Consider the following 18942-nt stretch of genomic DNA (forward strand, 5'->3'; position numbering starts at 1 on the left):
TGTCTGTACTTGTGCCTTTTTTTATTCCAGCAGTCTGTGTTTTTAAATACATGGTTATGTTGAGCCTACTTGAGGGTGAGGATTCACAGGGCTTGATTTTTCTTGTTGCATGCTGGCAGAATGCTTCAGCAGGATATGTCGCCTTAAGAACCTGGGTTTGGGATTAATGTGCGTGATGAGTGCGTGCGTATGCTTGATAATCGTAACAATTTTCTTTCCAATTTACATGGCTTTCGTCTTTCTCCCCTCCATTTGCCTTCTGTCTTCTCTTATTCCCCCTCTCTGCCGCACTTTCTATTTCTCTCTTTCTCAGCAAGAACAGGTTATCATCAGCTATGAATCCAGTCTACAGCCCTGTTCAGCCTGGCACCCCATATGGAAACCCTAAGAACATGGCCTTTACAGGTAAGACTAACACACATTTTTTCCTTCTCTATAATCATGTTTTTAAGGATAGCTGCACGTGACAAACAACACTGCTGAGTCAGTTTTGCTAACAGCGTCTTGATGCTCCCAACAGTTCTATTAGAATGAATATTGTTTAGTCATAAAACCCTCTTTGTCTCTCATAACTTGTGTGTTTTTTTTTTACTCACTTACCCCATCTTGACTCCACTCTGTTGCCTCTCTCTTCACATTTAGATTTTTTTTATGAATTTCAACAGGCAACAAACAATAAATTCAAGCTTTAGAGCATAGAAACTAGTGAGGACATCACAAACTCTACCTGGAGAATAGAATACCATCAGTCACTGCACCGTCAGACTGTACAGTAACTCTGTCATTCTGCTTACTAAATAGGGTGCTAAAAGTGCAAATTATTCTCATGTACTGTTGACACACAAGACACTTAGTGTGTTAGAATTTTGTTTGAAATTGATGGCACCAGCATATTCAGAACTTATGGGAAGACCTCAGTGTCTGTCCATGTTTTTCTACAGTCTATAGAATATGTTTTAGAGAGACAAGCATTTGCATTTTAAGCCCAACAAACATGTTGTTGCTGCTGTGGTAGAGAAGACATTTCAGAAATGGGTCACAAAATCTGAATTTTCTGTAAATATTTAATGCCGTAGAGCTGTGACCCCTTGCCCAATAATGTGGTTTCCAGCGAGGTTGTGTGTGATTGAAAAGTCATTAAGAAAAGTAGTGAATGTTTTTTAGAAGACTGTACAAATAAGTTGATGCAGGATATAAGGTGTTCGATAAGGGTCAAGGAAAGTATCAGATAATAGTCACAATGGGACAGCTTACCTTTAGTGCACTGAGAACATCAATGTCCCACTGAAGAAGCAGGAGGAAGCTGAGTCGATGCTCTGTGCAGAGCAGCAACGTAAACCTGGACCATGACCTAAAGATGTAATTGATTACATAGTGGAGCATTTAATTTAACACAAGCACAGGCTTTCAGCCCGTCAGGGAGTGATGAGATACACAAAGAAGATCTGACCAGTGTCGCGTGTAATAGTAAGGAAAACATTATGACCATACGTATACATAATCGATTCAAAGCCAGAGCAGCCCAGCATTTTGACATCCAAGTCAGCAGGTTAGATCTGTTTCACCATACTAAAATAAGTCACAAAGGACTTTCGTTACTTTTCTTTCTTACCTGAAGCATGAGGCTGATAATTTGACTGTACTATGATGCCATTTCACTTCTTTCGTTGATATGTTCCTCACTCTTCATACTCAGTTCCCTTTCCTCCATCATGAATGCCTTTCTTGAATATGTTGCAGTTTTTTCCCCCAAAGAAGTGCAGAGTTTAAACTGCAGGTCAGAGGTGATTGCAGGAAGGATGAAAATTTAGATTATGTATTCACCACCAAGTGTGCACATGTATTTAAAATGGAGATTTGATGCAGTGAAATGAGAGTACTGGTGTAGCTCACAGTTATGCGCGTTTGTACATTTGCATGCAAACGAGAACATAGCAATGAATGAATATAGTAAAATGAGCCCTGATATATCTTTACTGCACTCTCTGTGGCCAAGTAGACCCCACCAGGAATAATGCAATAACACCTGGTTTGTGGATATATGTTTGTCTCAGTTGTCAGTAGCATTACATTTTAGAAGTATTAGATTGATTTCTAAGGTTGGACTCATGTGAATTTAATAGAAGATATACAACAACACAGTTTTCCAGTGGATTACGTCCAAGTTGGCAGGGAACATTACACACAGCTGTAAACTGTCACCCGAGGTTCATTTGTTAAACGCTGCCAAAGACTCACCAACCTGGCAACACCCAAGATCACGTTCAGAGATGTTAAATGTTCCTCAGGTCTGCTTATGAGACAGGTGTGAAAAAAGTAGTGCCAGGCACAACTTGGCTTTGTCTGACGTATTCAAATTAAGTAGCGATGACAATTTTTTGGGTGTTTTCATTTATGCAGTTCAGTACTGACATTTTATTATCGGTTTGTCAATAAGTAGTATGAATACTTGTGCTTGTAAGGAGCAGCAGCCACAATCGTTCCTCCTTTAGCTCTTAACTATCATGCTTAAACACCTTGTTAATCATAATGGTTCAGTGTGTTTTAAGGGGATGTAACAGTCATCTGGTGTGTTGTTGTATCAGTTGATGCAAGGCTTTGGATCAGTGCATATAATGAATTGAACAAGTTACCAGACATTTTGCTCAAAATCCTTTGAAGCATACAGTGCTGCAGCTCTTGAGCTGAGATGATGTATTTTGTTATTTTCCATATTGTGAAACTGCTCGGACTGCACGTTAAAGATTCAGCTGGATAAAATGTTATGCATTGGATTGCAAGTGATTAGTGTCATGATTAAATCATCTATAAGATTGAATGATTTATCAGAATTGACTAATAGAAAACATAGATCTAATAAATTGTTTTGTTGAAAATAGCCACAGTAACATTAAATTTAAAGGACCAGTTTGTAGGCTTTAGGGGGATCTATTGGTGGAAATTGAAGGTAGTATTCAGAATTATGTTTTCATTAGTGTATAATAACCTGAACATGAGAATCATTGTGTTTTCGTCAACTTAGAGTGAGCTCTTTATGTCTACAGAGAGCGTGAGTACTCCTCCATGGAGTCTGCAAGGTTTCTACAGTAGGCCAGAACGGACAAACCAAACACTGCCTCTACAGCATGTTATGCTCTTTCCGCAGCCACCGTATATTCTCCTACTTGCTTGGAAAGGGCTGGGTGAGGCGAGGGGGATTCAGTGTTGCAATCTACAACCTCACCGCTAGACACCCCTAAATCCTACACAGTGGACCTTTAACTTCAGAATAACTGTTATACTGCTCATGTTCTCAAGAAGCCACATTTTATTTAGTAATCAAAACTTTCCGCCTGATCTCGAATGAAAATATTTGACACTGACCTGAGAACAGTTTTCTATACCATCATGACCCTCAGACTCTGCTGCAGTGTAAATTGATGCAGATATTTATCAGACCTGTTTCAGCTGACTGTGGCTCAACCTAGAGCAGCAGACAGCATTTAAAGTTTGGTATAGAAATGGTGCAAAGCTACAGAATAGATCTACTGCCAATAATAGCAAGCAGTGAGCAGCATGTCTCTCACTTCCTTACTGTGTCATAACTCGCCTGCTTTTCTCCTCTCTGCCTCCCTCTTTGTCTCACTCTGTCGAACTCGCACCTTTTTTTATCAGCAAAAGCTTTTTTTGGGTCAAAATGTGCTTTGTTTATTCGATGTGTAATTGATGGTGTGTGTGTGTGTGTGCGCGCGTGTACACACTCTTGCACGTGTCTACTTGCATTGCTAATATTTTTGAATTTATCTCCTCCCACACCATATTGGCAGGTGTGTCTCGTCTGTATGTAAGACGCATTCAGCCGACCGTGTTATTGGTGCAGACATTTTTTAATGAGCACCATCTGTGCACATCCTGCTGCTAACCAAATACTGCCCTACCTGTCTGTGTGTGTGTGTGTGTGTGTGTGTGTGTGTGTGTGTGTGTGTGTGTGTGTGTGTGTGTGTGTGTGTGTGTGTGTGTGTGTGTGTGTGTGTGTGTGTGTGTGTGTGTGTGTGTGTGTGTGTGTGTGTGTGTGTGTGTGTCTCTGTGTGTCTGTGGCCCTCTGTGTTTGTTAGCTATGGTTTCTGATTTTTTTTTTTCTCTCTCGTCTATGATGTCCTGCAGGCTATCCAGGAGGGTATCCTGCCACGGCTCCCACCTATACACCAAACCTCTATCAAACAGGAAGTCCTGGGTATCCACCAGGTGAGCCCCAACACACACACGGCAGTTGATGACATTGTTTATATTTAAAAAGGTAATATCTTCAGAGAAATTGTTGTCAGTTGAGTTCACCCCAGGAGTTAATAAGTGAGAATTTTGTAATTTCTCAATGAAAAAAGTACAGCATAAATATGGTATTGTGTGGGGGATTCACTGAAGTTTTATGGAAAGGATGACACACAGACACACTTTTACATTGTTGTCACATTTTCAACTATCAGACTGCAATGATAAGTGCTTTATTCTGCCTGTCCTTCGTTGAGTAAAAGTGATACTGTTGTCTATTTGTTTATTTGCATAATACAAAATTAGAACAGTTTAAAACATGAGGAAGGAATCCTAGAGTAAAAACAAAAGTGCAGGCAGAGCCAAAAAGTCAAGAGCCTTATTGTGTGGCTCCCATTGAGGAACAAAATCACATGAGCCAAACTGCTATAGACAACAATACTGAAACCATTATCTGTGCAAACCTGACTCTATAATACTTTTATCAAGGAAAATTCAAAATAAACCCTTTTTTCATATAATGTCAGGGGTAAAGTTAACAAAATTAATTAGGATTGAGTTTCAGATTCTAGGATCTCAGTAAGAAAGTTTCATATTCATCAAATGTTTTTGAAGTTACTGTATAAACTGAAGAACCTTGAACAACCAATAAATGTGGCACCAATTTATACTACTACAATTTATACTAGTACTTTTCAGAAATATGTTTGTCTTGCTTATGAGTAAACACTGTAATCATTCGGTTCACATTCTGAGAAGCAGTTGAGTAATGTATTGGCGAGAAATGAAAGTTAGTCAGTGTTTAGGTTAAGGCTGCGATACCACTTAATGTGTTGAATAAATTACACACGGAAGGAATTTTAATTTCCAAGTCAGGTGATCTATTACTGCGGCTGCACTGAATTTATGTGTCCATTATGCATATGTTACCACTGGCAAATATTGTTTTCCTACATTTTTAGGGTAATTTCTGAGTCACGTTTTTTTTTGTTTTGTTTTAGAAAATTGATGTAATACCACGATCACTCATGCTTCACGTTTTTTATCACAGTACATTCTGAGCAATCAGAGGGCATGTGTAAAGACAGCGAGTGGTGATCCCAGCCTAAAGGGCATTGATGGTGAAAGAATCAGAGGCTAGCCAGTAACAGCTGCCAGTGGCCTTATAGCAGATGATATGCACTCTGCTGGGGCTCAGTGTCTGGTCCCCATAGCAAATGGGAAAAACAGTTGTGTCAGGGCTTTCCAGATACGCTGTGCTTATATAGATACTATACTGATTTAGTGTGATATGGGGTCTTGAACTTTTCCAGAGAGAAACCCAGACTGAGCCCAGCACCACCTCCCTCGTGCTCATTGTATTTCAACATAAATACTGTTATTTGGAGATATTCCATAAACATGATGACACAGTTTGGATTCAAGCCTAGTCACGCTATACAGTTATTATTTAAAGCACAAAACAGTGGAGTATTTTAAAGCCTCAGTGATTCAGGATTTCTGAACAGATTTATTTGTTCATTGGCACATAATGTATACATATGAAAAATATTTGGGAGGTACAGGCAACTCAAAGTGAAACCCAATATTGAAAAGGAGTTTCAGAAAGAGCCGAATTGTATTAACATTGGGTAAACAAGACAAAATAACTAACAAAGAAAAGCAAAGAAATGTCATAGGAAAACATACAACCAATAATCTGACTATAGGGTGGCCAAAAAAGGGAAACATGTCAAAATAACTACAAGATCAGTGTAAAAAATTTAGTAATATTACTTTGCAACAAATGAGTCAATAAGATATTTTTTCCATAGGATCTTGAACACATGCACTGAAGTTCATGAATTTAAAGACATTTAGGTGGTTCCAGACAGAGCGGTTGGATGGTAAATCGGTAAAAAGAATAAAAAGAACAGTGAAGTCCGTTTGAAGACATGGTATGATATGAGTGAATGTCTCAAAATTCATTTAAATGTTTGTCTTGTAAAGCGTTAAGTTGGCCTTCGTCTCAATAAGAACATATTTGGAAGGTATTAATGACTACGAATAGCTAAAGGATCAGCCTTTCTGAACATGCGGGCCGGATAGCTGCTTGAATTGTCTCCTGTTCTCCTGAATTTTAAGTATCTTACCGAGGCAGGATGGGTTTGTAGAAATCATCTGTGCCTCTTTTGAAGCCCCTCTCCTCTCGTCCCCTCCCCCAGTTTGGTTTTATCTTTTGGAAGTCTAACAAAATATCAGGTATGCTTTGGCAAAGCTCAGCCAGCTTTGTTCCAGCAAAAGACTTGAACCAAATCATTGAGGCTGTTGTTGAAATCTGCAGATTTTCTTTTCTGTTAAACTGCAGGTTTCTCTTTGTGCGTTCTACAATACTTAATTCGTGCTGAATTTAAAGTGTAAAGATTTTTTTTTTTAGTGCTGGACAAACATCAACCCCCAGACAAGGCAGCTGTGGTCTGATTAGAAACATGTCTTGGTCAATGTCATAATTTCTCAAGACCACTGAATAGACACTGTTTTCTATCAGCAGGGCTTTTGTGTAATTGTCACACACCATTGTCCTCTAATGCCCTGCATCCATGTTGGAGCAAAGAATGTGTTGAGAGCATGCACACACATACGCACACACACACACACACACACACACACACACACACACACACACACACACACACTTTTAGACACACATAGCAGCTCCAGCATCTCTTTGTTCCCTTGTCCTTGTGTGAGAGAAGCCCTTTCATAAGCTCAGCAGCAGCAACTAGCTAGTAGCATGTTTGACCTTCAGGCTCCTCCGAGTGGTGGTTCAGAGGTACTGCACCCCACAGAGCAGAGCCCAGTGAACAGCAGACATTAATGCAGTGGACTGAACCAAGTGCCTTCGCTGTCCTACAGTAGATCTCAAGCTTTTCAACCTTTCTGATATGTTGTCAGTGAAATGGTGACCACACTCTAATCATGTTTGAAGGGTTTCTGTATGTGCCACTGAGGTTGCTAGGTTGCTTGACTGTATATGATCCATAAAAAGGTGAATGCACTCCAAATACGTTGACGCAGAAATCCTATCATCAAAGAGCATGCCAAGAATGGCTAAACGAGACATTTTTAGACACACAAACCCTTGCCTTTATTGTTTTGAGACCCAAGCCCCATTTAAAGACAGAACCAGTCCCCCATCTGGTGGATTTTTTAGGAAATGCAAAAAAATATAACACATTTGAATCAGACTGCAACTATAGATCGTTCTCACCATTGTTTTGTCTCCCGGTTACTTAGGAAAAACATATTTCAAGGTAACCTCATCAGGCCTTGTTTTGTCCAAGAAACAGCTCAAGACCCAAAAATATTCAATTTACAATAATATAAGACAAGTAAAGCGAAAAGAACCGTCAAGTCTTTCGGTATGTTTGTTTGAAAAAAAACATTGATAAATTATCCAATAGTTGCCAATTAATTTTGTGTTGATCAGGTGTTCAACTTATTGATACAGCTCAACATCTGAATGTTGAAAAAAAGGGATTTACATGTTTTTGAAATAAATTGATAGGATTATGTATTTTACTGATCTGCTTTCTGCTAATCCAACAATCCCTGATGTTGTGTAGAGTTCATTTATGTCAGAGTAATAATAATCTAATACACTAAACAGTATTAAGACCTGACCCTGAATTACAGTATTGGGTATTTGCTGAATGTTTTTTTTTTTTTTTTTGTCCATTTATGACATCTAGTTGAGGTTCAGTTCAGAATTGCTTCTTCAAATGGTGGTAACATGGTGAAGTCAGAAAACTTTATTATCAGTAATTTATCACTATTTTTTATTAAAGATACATCACATGACAATTTATATGTGAGAGAATTACGATGTGACTCTGCAGCTGCCCTCAGCTTTCCTGAGCACTTCAGTGTCTCGAAGCTCATTTATTTGGTTTTACCGCCCACGACTTTAATATTTTAGCTCTCACTGTTCTCATCAGCACTATTTCCAGAAACAGCAAGCAGCTGTCTCTACCAAACAGCAGACAAACAAAGTTAGCGGCTCGGTGGCAGAGGAGCTTTTAGCAGGTGAATAGCCAAATATTTTCCTCTGGAGTCTAGAATAAAACTGACCTGGAAGAAGAGTGAATATTGCACATAAAACTCCAAATATATGCTAATGTTTGTTTTGTATCTGCTGGATGTATCGAGTGATAATGTTAATGTGTTCACAGCTTGTTGCACTGCCCCCAGAAATCAAATGCTGCAGGTTTACGAAAACAAAACATCAGTGAATTGATAAAGTGGCTTGTTGTGACGTAATTTATTCTAAATGCTCCTTACTTTCCCCCTTTTTACTTTTGACTGTTTTTAGGATACACTTCAGCAGGCACCCCATACAAAGTGCCCCCCACTCAGTCAAATGGAGCTCCCCCTCCCTACACCCCGACCCCCACCCCATACCCAACAGCGATGTACCCCATCCGCAGTGCCTACCCTCAGCAGAACATATACGCACAGGTAAGGATACTGGACTAGAACTGACAGCATTGCCTCACAGACTCACACACTCCTTCCGCTGCTACTGAAACATGTTGATCAGATGTGTTGTGTCGTACTTGTTCAGTTGGTGGTGCCATTTGGCTTAATCACTAGGCTGGTTGATTACACTTCACAGCATGTGAAGGTGAAGCTGTGTGGCCCATCATCTTTGCAATGGTTATGAATTGAAGATAAAAACTAATTTAGCGAAAGGGGAAAAATATCTATTTTTGGGCCTTTGGGTCAGATCTGCAGAAACCGTCCTTTATGTAACATTTCATCTCTTGTGGCTGCAGGGATGTAGCTCTGATTCAGCCCTTGTAGTATGTTCAGGGTGGCTGACACTGACCGAAAAGAGAATTTCCTCTTCAGGACTCAATTAGATTGTAAAAACAAGGCACTGTCAGTTTTGTGTTATGTTTAAATGTGTGATATGAACCGTGGTTTAATCAAGAATGTGGAATTATTTGAATTTAAGTGAAGGATTGCTTTGTTCAAATCAGTTCGATTAACTTTCTCTAGGAGCTACAGAAACTAAATTCCCAAACAAAACTAAAGACCTAAGTTTTCAAGTCCACAGTCTGTGTGTTCCACAGAAAAACCCTAACGATTGAGCAAATTAGACAGACATCACATTTAAAAGCACTGGCTTTGTTTGAGATGCAATTACATGCGACGAGTCAACAACACAGCCATCATTTTGTTCTTTGTAATTTGATGCTGTGTATCTTTGTCATGGTTAAATGGATGTTTGAAAAGAAAAGTGCAGATGAAGGAAGAGAGATGGAAAATGCCAGAACATAGTGTTGATCTGATGAGTATTTACTGCCAACTTCTCCCGTCCCTGCAGTTGACCATGAGTAGTTAAGCCGTCTTCTCAGGCTTCCTTCAAATAAAATAAACATTAAAATTTTTATAATAAGATTCATGAATATCACACACCCTCAGCAACCCTCCCCTGTGCTCTTCCTGACAGGGAGCGTATTATACCCAGCCAGTGTATGCGGCTCAGCCACATGTGATCCATCACACCACCGTGGTGCAGCCTAACAGCATCCCCTCCACAGCCCTCTACCCTGCCCCCGTCCCAGTACCTGCTCCTCGCAACAACGGCATGGCTGCCATGGGGATGGTAGCTGGGACAACCATGGCCATGAGCGCAGGTAAGACCAGAACCCCTGCCTCCAAAACGTTGTTTGTTCCAGTTTTCAGACCTGACGTGCTGGCATTGACTCCTTGGTTGTTCCCTCTCGGCTGTAATCTGATTTGAAGTCATTTGTTTTTGCTGGAGACAGTTTCTTGCACAGACATGTTTGTTTTTCAACCTTGCTCACTGAATTTGTGTGAAAATGTTGTGTTGAGAGCTCTCTTTTGTTTATGCTTGCATATTTCATAGATTATATGTGCTTGGCAGGGTCAGGCCTGCATATCCTAAAACAAAAGGTAGATTAGATCAGACATGTCCAAACGATCCCATAAAAGGGCAGTGTGGCTGCAGGTTTTTGTTCCAACCAATCAAGAGCACGTCTGATTCGACTAATCAGACGTTTGAAAACTGAGATCAGTTCATTAAATGAGTCAAGCCTGTGTGCTCCTGCTTGATTGGAATGAAAACCTGCAGCCACATGGCCCTTTATGGAATAGTTTGGATATGCCTGGATTGTATCTTGTATCATTTATCTGGATTAGTCAGATTTTAAATCGGAAATGAGAGTTCTGTTTATACTTTATAGCATCTCATTTGCTGTTTTTTTTTCCGTCTATGATAGTAAAGTGAATATGTTTGTATTTTGGACTGTTGATTGGACACTTAAGTGTCACTACGGGCTCTTGTAACTAGTTTTTGCCATTTGTTGACATTTTGTTGACTAAAATGAAATGATTAGAGAGAATAATCGTATGACAGCAATGATAATGATAGCAATCGTGAGTTGCACCCCTGGTATGAATTGATTCCTCACATTCATTCTGTTATGTAGTCGCCTTCCTTCAGTGTTAATTTTACATGCGCAAGGTAGGTAAGTAAGTGTTTAATTGTATTTAGAGCTGGAGTAAATTGGCAACGGTGCTAAAATGCAAAAGACAGAACAGGGCAAATACACCAAAATGCTAGAATGAATTTTAACAAAACCTGTAGAAAAAACAGTTTTCCTGTCATTGTATCAACATGCTGACATAATATAAAAGTAATTATGTACAATGATCACTACCACACCAACGTCATGTCAAAATAGGACAAACAAATCTTTGCTAGCTGTTCAACAGATGGATTTATTTATGGCTCATTAATGATGTCGGTAACTTCCTGCAGGGACCCTGCTGACAACGCCCCAGCACCCCCAGATTGGAGGACACCCAGTTACTGTGCCAACCTACAGGCCCCAAGGGACACCTGGGTACAGCTACGTACCACCTCACTGGTAGAGCCCACCCATCATGTGAGTGTCTGCCCTCCTGCTGTTCGCTTTTTCCTCTTTGAGATGTTCCTCGCCACCCCAGTTTTCTCTCCTCCATCTGTTTCCTCCCCCTCCATCTCCTCTCCTCCTTTTCATTTATTTGTGTGTGTGTGTTCCTCTGTTGTCTCTCCAACTTGAGCGAACCGTTTCTTTTCCTTGGCAGTCTTAAATCACTCACCAGCGTGTACCTCTGCTCTTCTTTCCCACCAGGTCTGGAGTCCACCATCGTATGCAACTGCTCAAATCTTACACGGGCTCCCACTGGTAACCACGGGAACTCGGCACCTGTCTGCAAGAACAAAACTAAAGTGCAACAGCCACTTTACTATTATTGTTATTGTTATTATACGACATTCTCTAACGTTTTTTCCAAAAGCTGCTTTTATTTTTTTATTTTTTCTCTGTTCATTTGCCAACCAGTCATTACCTTATTTTGTATGTTTTTTTGTTTTTTTTTTATTTCCTCACATTCTTTTGCTGTGTCTGTCATTGGATCTCCAGAAGGACTCTTGACCAACCACGGGTGTCAGTCGCTCCTGTTTCTGTGTTGTGCTGGTGTGTGTGGTCCTTCCTGCTGCTGCTCAGTTGGCTGGAAAATATCGGGCACTTATTCCTCATTATGATCTCCATCAGTCATTACAAAGACTTATTGACTTATGCTGCCAAATTTTCTAACGACTAGATATCAGCACAGGGTTTTAGCATAATTTGGATTTTTGGTTTTTTGGGAGGGGTTATTTAATTTTTAAATACTCTTTCTTATTTACCACACTCAACTGAATTTTCCCACCTTTGTTCTTCCTTCCTCTTCATCCTTTTTTTAATCTACTTGGTTTAATTTTCAGTTCAATCTCAGTCGTCTTCCAGCGCATAGCTGTCTGTTCGGCGGTAGTCAGTCCATCATCCCTGCCGTTACGTCTCCGTGCGAGTGCTGTGTCGCTACGAGCAGAGCACTTACTGACCATTACCCATCCCTGGTCGCTGTCCCATTGTGTCCACATTAGCATTAGTACCTAGTACCCACCAAGAAAACATCATCTACTTCATGGTACATACTATGCAGGCTAGTATGTTGTGACAGTATCAAAATCTTAACCTTAGCGTAGGTCAGTACATTTAGAGAATGTGCAGATATTTATAATAAACCGTGTCAACAGCGTGGGTGGTCGTGCACACTTTTGCAAACGCATACACACAAACACACATAAGCATGCACACACACACACTTGGAAAACACACCATCACTTAGCAGCACTTACTGTACAATACCTCCAGTTATGTTGTTATTGATCAACACGCAAACACACACACACACACACACACACAACGTGGACTTTTCAGGGTGTGTGTGGCAGACCACAGAGAAGGAGTTTAAAGGGATTGTGTTGGCGGGAGGAAAGAAGACAACGAGGAAGGAGGGGGTCGCTTGTTCACAGTTGGTCGTTTCATTTCAAGGTACAAAACATTTGAGTTTGTGACGGCTCACCTGCAAGAGACTGCGCAAACACACTGCTTTTTCTTTTTTTTTTTTTTTTTTTGCACTACATGTATTGTGCGTTGATTTTCTCACTGTGCTTCTATAGTCTCCTCCTCCTTCCTTCTTCCAGGCGGAGACTTGTGACAAGATAGAAAGACTCTTGAGTCCACAGTTAATAATGGACCAGTCAAATAATGTGCTGATAGATGGATAGGATCCAATCCACTCGTCCATTCCAAGGTGCCATGAGTGCTGAAAAGACCAATGACATGGATGGTTGTGCACCACATTTAGGAAGAGATTGTGTCCAATCAGAAGGCCGCACTGTGTATGCAGCTGGTCCATGTCATAGGGATGATTTGTTATTCTCAGAATTTGGGTCCAAATTTTTAACTTAGTGGGTATTCCCACATGAAGCGCTAGAGCAAAATTAGAGTACTATCATCAGAAAAGTGCTGGTTTTAATATCGATGGCTATAGAGAATATTAAGAATTATTAGCCAGAGTGCAGAGCTGTGACAACGCAGTGTCACTCAGATTTGAACCGGTCAGTCCAGCGTAACCTTCAGGACCAGGTTAATTGGAGGCTTTTTACATTCTTCATACTTTCATGAGAAGGAATTTTCCATTTGTTCACTCTGCTTTTCTTCCGCAAGAGTCAGAGATTTACACATATCTGCTTCTACTGACGGAGTTTAATCATTGTTCTCCATTTTTGACAATTCAGCATAGACTTTGATTTTACAAAAGCTGTCATTAGTTGAGGATATTTGAGCCAATGACACATGGGGCCGCATTCACAAACATCCTGAGGAGTCCTGGCGAAAGGAGTGATTTAGGAAAATTCTCAGAGCAACTCTGGGCAATGAACGTGATCTGTTTGATAGGCCTGTTAATGGGGAAAATGGCTCAGCTTTTATCAATTTACCTGATTGTTGGCAGGCTTATATAAGTAGCAACGCTAATTGACATAACAGCCGTAAACAGTTCTCCCATCAATTACACCAACAACAATTGGGAATCCCACTTGGTCCTCCTCCCAACAGTTTTTCACCTGAGGAGCTCTCTGAAGGTCTAAGATGCTTTGTGAATATCTTGTATCTTTACCAGGATCTAGTCTTACCTGTGAGGGGAAACTGTTAGAAGACGTCATCATTCTAAGAATTTTCAACTCTTCGCATGAGCAGTGTTTATGAATACGGCCTCTTGATTATATACAGCCATTTTCTGTTGCCTTTTTATGTTTCTGCATGTAAAGGCATTTATGTACATGCAACGGCATTGATGATCCATTATTCAAACACAACACACACACACACACAAACACACCCAGTAGTGGTGGTGGTGGGGTTTAATATGTAGATGAGGCCTGTTGTATTTTTCAGGATTTACACAAAAAGAAGACTCGATCACAACTTCATGATCTGTAGAGTACAGATTAGAATGACAAAAAGCATTTACTGCGCGGGTATGTACATGAAGTGGTTTGATATTGCAATAAAATAAGAGGGAATGCCTCCAACTGTTAACATACAGTAATTATTTTATCAGCGTTTTGAATTGATTTTTAAGAAATGCTTATTGTTGTAATCTCTAAATATGGATTGCAGGCTCTGTATGCAGCCTCCTTTCAATAATTATTACAGTTACTGCTAAGAAGAATAGAACATATCAAGAATTTGGGTATTGAGTAACTTTGTGAGGAAGTATTGCACAACATAAGACAAAAAAATAATAAAACTTGACTATAATTTAATGCTAAGTAACAGGTACCTAGGCTTTGTAGTGCAGAAGGGAGGACGAAGCAATTTATATTGTAATTAAAAATAAAACAATAAGGTGGAGTGCTTGAGGTATTCTTAGTCCAGATGTTTGTACACTAGTAGGTTAATTCTCAAGAAAATATTACATAATACCGCTGTCGGATGAAAACAGTCGATCTTTGAGCCTTATTTTTAAACGACCCTTTTTCTTTTAGAAGATCTCAAGTGGATGTTATCAGCATGAGGGTCAGAAAATGTTCCCACCATGTAAGGCTCTTGTATATTTTAATTCAAGCCAGTAAAACTGAAAAGATACAGAAACTGGATTTTCTTGCGACAGCAGTAATGTTACTCGTCATTAGGATTTATTTAACCAACCACTACTTCTGTCAGTATTTCTCAGCTAAAAGCTTACGTTTTTTGTTTGGTTTTCTTCTTTCCCTCTGGTCAATTGAGCATAATGGGTATGCATAATATTCAGGTGTATTTCACTATAGCATTGGATCTCTAAGTTAAAAAAAAAAGCATTATATTTATACAGCAACAGTGGTACAGTAATGTATTTCTAGCTAAGCATGGTTGCATCAGTGTGGCAGCTACTGTTTGTGCTTTGAATATGTTATTTTTTTAACCTCTTCTGCATATCTGTCACTGAGGGGGGCGAAGTTCAGACAAGGTCTAGTTTAAACTTCAGGACTTGTGGAAATTCTTGTCACCAAATTCCCACGTTTTTGTAATTATTACCTGGATTTACAGACCTTGAGGAAGTGGAGGATTAATGACAGAACTGAAATAGATAACTTTTTTTTTTTCTTTTGGAAGCCATCTTTGTGGTCCATTTCTGTTCCGTGTGTGCGAAGATGTGTTCAACAATGTCTTGAAAGCCCTCAGCCGCCACGCCCTTTATTGTGTGCCATATTTCACCAACAGTTGTTTGCTAAATATTAGTTTCTTCTCCTCAGTAACTGGTGAATTCTGAGTCCTTGTTATGTCTAGCTTCCTGTGAATCTGTGTTTTCCTATTGCTGTCCTATTTCTCACATTGCTGTTAATGCATATTGCCTGCCTCACCTTTTATCTTTCTTGCTGTATTCTTCTATTTTCACTTACAGGCCATTTTGCATCCCTCCAACCATTCAAACATTTAGTTTTATCTCTTTCAAGGATGCAAAATGATGCTCTACTCCCTCCCATGTCCAAAGTTACCTCTTCTTTTAACCCTCTGCTCTCACACGCTCATCTTTTTTTTTTTTTTGCCTTTACGTGCTTTTAGTCTGACCTTTGCAACCCTCTCCACCCTGTCCCAGTAGCAGTCATATCAAACTATATTTAATCAGATAAATTGGTGTCACTAATGGTGATTTTTTTTCTGCCATTTTTGAAATCTCCACTAGATGTCGCCACTGGGCTCACCTTAGTTCAAGGCTTTGAGCCAAAATAATAAATTAATGATTCATTGGTGTCTTTCACCTTTAAGAATCACAATCGGATGTCATGTTTTGAGATGTTTTTGGGCGTTGTCTTTTCCAAATGTCTTATTTTTCATCTTTAGAAATGCCATTTTAGACCAGAAACAAAAGAAATAGACACTCTTCTGGGCTGAGGACCAGTGCTCTTAAAAACTGTCATCCTGTTTTTAGTGTGGAGAGGCAGACCCACAGAGCATCAGTTGAAGATCCTCATCTCCATTCCTCGCCTCTCGTTGATTTTGCCGGTGATTTTGAGTTTGCACTTAAGTGAAAATGGACAGTTAAACACTTTGATGTGTTCAGGGGGCAGAAATGCAAAGTTGTCTTAACCATGGGTCTTCTCCCGTCTTTCTGTTATCTATCATTCTGTCCTCGGGGACATGAGGATCACTCTGTTCTCGGCTACATTTGAATCTTGCAGAACTCTTCATAACACCTCTCCTCTCCTTCCATCTTCCACCTCCCCCCTCCTTCTTTTTTGCCTTGCAGTTGCTAAGTCTTAGTTTTTTTTTTCATGAGTATAAATTAAAACACTACTATCACAGTGAATAGTAGGCTCTTAAATGTCTTCGATGTTCTGCCGCAGCTTTTTAATTTCAATTTGTCAGATCTCTCTTAGTTTAATTTGACACTAAATGTGATGCAAAAAGTGGAAATTCCTTGTCTTCCAAAAAAAAAAAAAAGCATACTCGTATCCCATCTGGGCCGAGTATTAGGAACAACCCCATCTTTGGAAGTTTTAGTTTGGTACCCAGTTTGCACATGCTATGGTATATCTGTTACCGTAAGGTTGTGTTTGAAACAGAAGCCCAACGTCTTTTCAGCGTTGAGAGAAGTGAATTGTATGTTAGCTATTTGGTCCAGAGTGAAGGACCAGCGTCAGGCTTGTGATATGAAGTGTAAATCTGTTTTTAATTTGTTTTTGGATTTTTTTTTATTTTATTTTAATTTTTTTTTTTACGTTTTTTTGTTGTTGAGGGTTTTTTTAAGATCAGTTAGTGATCTTAGTACTATAACTAAGCCAAGTTTGTAATTGTATATTTACTGTAAAATGTAGAACATTGAATAACTATTAAAATTTTCCTATAAAAGGAAGATTGTCTTGTGTGACCTTTTTTTTAAATGTCTTTTTATTGAGCATTAGCAACATAGAACATAAAAATACATAAAAAGGAATCATCGTGCTCAAATTTATATTTTAACCCCACCCCACCCCACCCCCCACCCTAAAGAACATGGTGAACACCAAACCATTAAAACTGATTACAATAAAAATAGAAAAATAGATACATATGCAATACACAAATACGTACACATGCATACACACACACACGCACACATACCCATATACACACATGCGTACACATACACACACATATATTTATATATACACACATACATTTACACAAAAACAAACATACAAGCTATGCACTAAGCAAAAAGTAATTCACATAAATACAATCACCATCACAAAAGCATATGGGGAGATGGCCACCACACGTTAATTAAGTGGGCACAGTTTTAAGTTTATCTAAATGCTTCAGTACTGGATCCCAGACAGAGAAGAATTTGTCCCTGGATCCCCTAATAGTATATTTTATTTTCTCTAATTGTATGCATTGTGTTACATCGCTAAACCAATAAGACTGTGTGACCTTTTTTATTGCTCTTATTTTTCCTTTTAGGGTAAAACTGCTTTTAAAATCTAGAATATGTCTCAACAGTCGCCCTCTGGGATTTATCCCATTATATTTACCAAAAACAGATGTGAGTCTGCATGTACGGTACAGCTCCACACAGACTGAAAAATGGGGCATTTTCCTAAGATAGAGGCCTTATATGTGTTTACTTTGCAGCATGAAAGTGAGAGCACAACAATGCTTTCTCCTAAAATGGATGAAATAGATACAGGAGCAGTAGTAAGCAGTGATGGAAGAAGTCTTTAGATCCTTTACTTAAGTACGAGTACTAACATCACACTGTAAAAGTACTCTTATTACCCTCATTTTCCTGCATCGAAAATGTCAAGTAAAAGTATGTGAGTATTATCAGGAAAATGTATGCAAGTACATTTTAAGTATTAAAAGTGAAAGTACTCAATGCAGGAAAAATGTCCACTGATTGTATACAGAACTGCAACTAATGATTATTTTCATTATGGATGAATGTGATCATTTTCTCAGTTAACCGATTGATCGTAAGTCCAAAGTGACACCTTCAAACTGCTTGTTTTGTCCAAACAATAGTAAAAATGTCAAAATGGTCAAAACTGTAATTTGCTTGTGATAATTTAGCAGAATCATTAAAAAGAAAAAGAGCAGATCTTCACATTTGAGAAGCTGAAACCATGAAATGGTCAAATTAAGCATCAATGTGTCAAAATTCGCCAATTAATTTCCTGTCAATCTAATCAATGGATGGTTTGTAACAGCAACATCTAAGCTCTTTGTATGTTTCATGTGTAATTGAAGTTTCTAAAGCTGTCAGAGAAAAAGCAAAAAAGCAAAAGTAGCATGAAAAAAAAACACTCAAGTACAAGTTCCTCAAATTTCCACTTAAGTACAATTCTCGGGTTACATTCCTCCACTGGAGGTCACAGCCTCACCCATTTACACTGAAGTCCTTCCCTGTTAAATGTGCGAGTCACTGATCAAGCAAGAATTCTATCAAATGGAAAGTTTTGCGTTTAAATTGGGTTCACAAATACTGTAACTTCCATTAAAATGCACAGCTCACTTTTAATTTGTTAATTTAAATTTAATTTGTGCATCTCCTTGTACTAGTGATGTCAGGCAAATGCAAATCTATAGTGTGTAATTAGTGTTTAAGTGATTTTAACATTTCTAGGTTCGTCCATCACTTTTTCACAGTGTCACCTGACATCACCTTCACAGTTGAAGCTGACAAAACAAGCTCACCACAAGATCCGCCCGTGGTGAGGCGGTTTTTGGAAGCACCGTTTTCAAGGTCAGCTGCTCAGGCGCTGAGGAAGACGACGGCAAGTTAGCAAGC

General features: G+C 39.2%; 1 protein-coding gene across 3 annotated transcripts in view; it reads left to right on the forward strand.

The window, feature by feature from the left end:
• fam168a (family with sequence similarity 168 member A) overlaps nucleotides 1-12732 on the forward strand; it is a 29536-nt gene extending 16804 nt beyond the window's left edge. For all 3 annotated transcript variants that reach the window (XM_041941379.1, XM_041941381.1, XM_041941380.1), the window contains 6 exons: nucleotides 314-405; nucleotides 4144-4224; nucleotides 8600-8745; nucleotides 9743-9929; nucleotides 11078-11204; nucleotides 11433-12732. In XM_041941379.1, coding sequence (XP_041797313.1) covers nucleotides 314-405; nucleotides 4144-4224; nucleotides 8600-8745; nucleotides 9743-9929; nucleotides 11078-11190 — 619 coding nt within the window. In that variant the 3' untranslated portion in view covers nucleotides 11191-11204; nucleotides 11433-12732. The remainder of the gene's footprint in view (nucleotides 1-313; nucleotides 406-4143; nucleotides 4225-8599; nucleotides 8746-9742; nucleotides 9930-11077; nucleotides 11205-11432) is intronic.
• The last annotated feature ends 6210 nt before the right edge of the window (nucleotides 12733-18942 follow it).

The sequence above is a fragment of the Chelmon rostratus genome, chromosome 7, assembly GCF_017976325.1.
Source record: "Chelmon rostratus isolate fCheRos1 chromosome 7, fCheRos1.pri, whole genome shotgun sequence".
Classification (NCBI taxonomy): domain Eukaryota; kingdom Metazoa; phylum Chordata; class Actinopteri; order Chaetodontiformes; family Chaetodontidae; genus Chelmon; species Chelmon rostratus.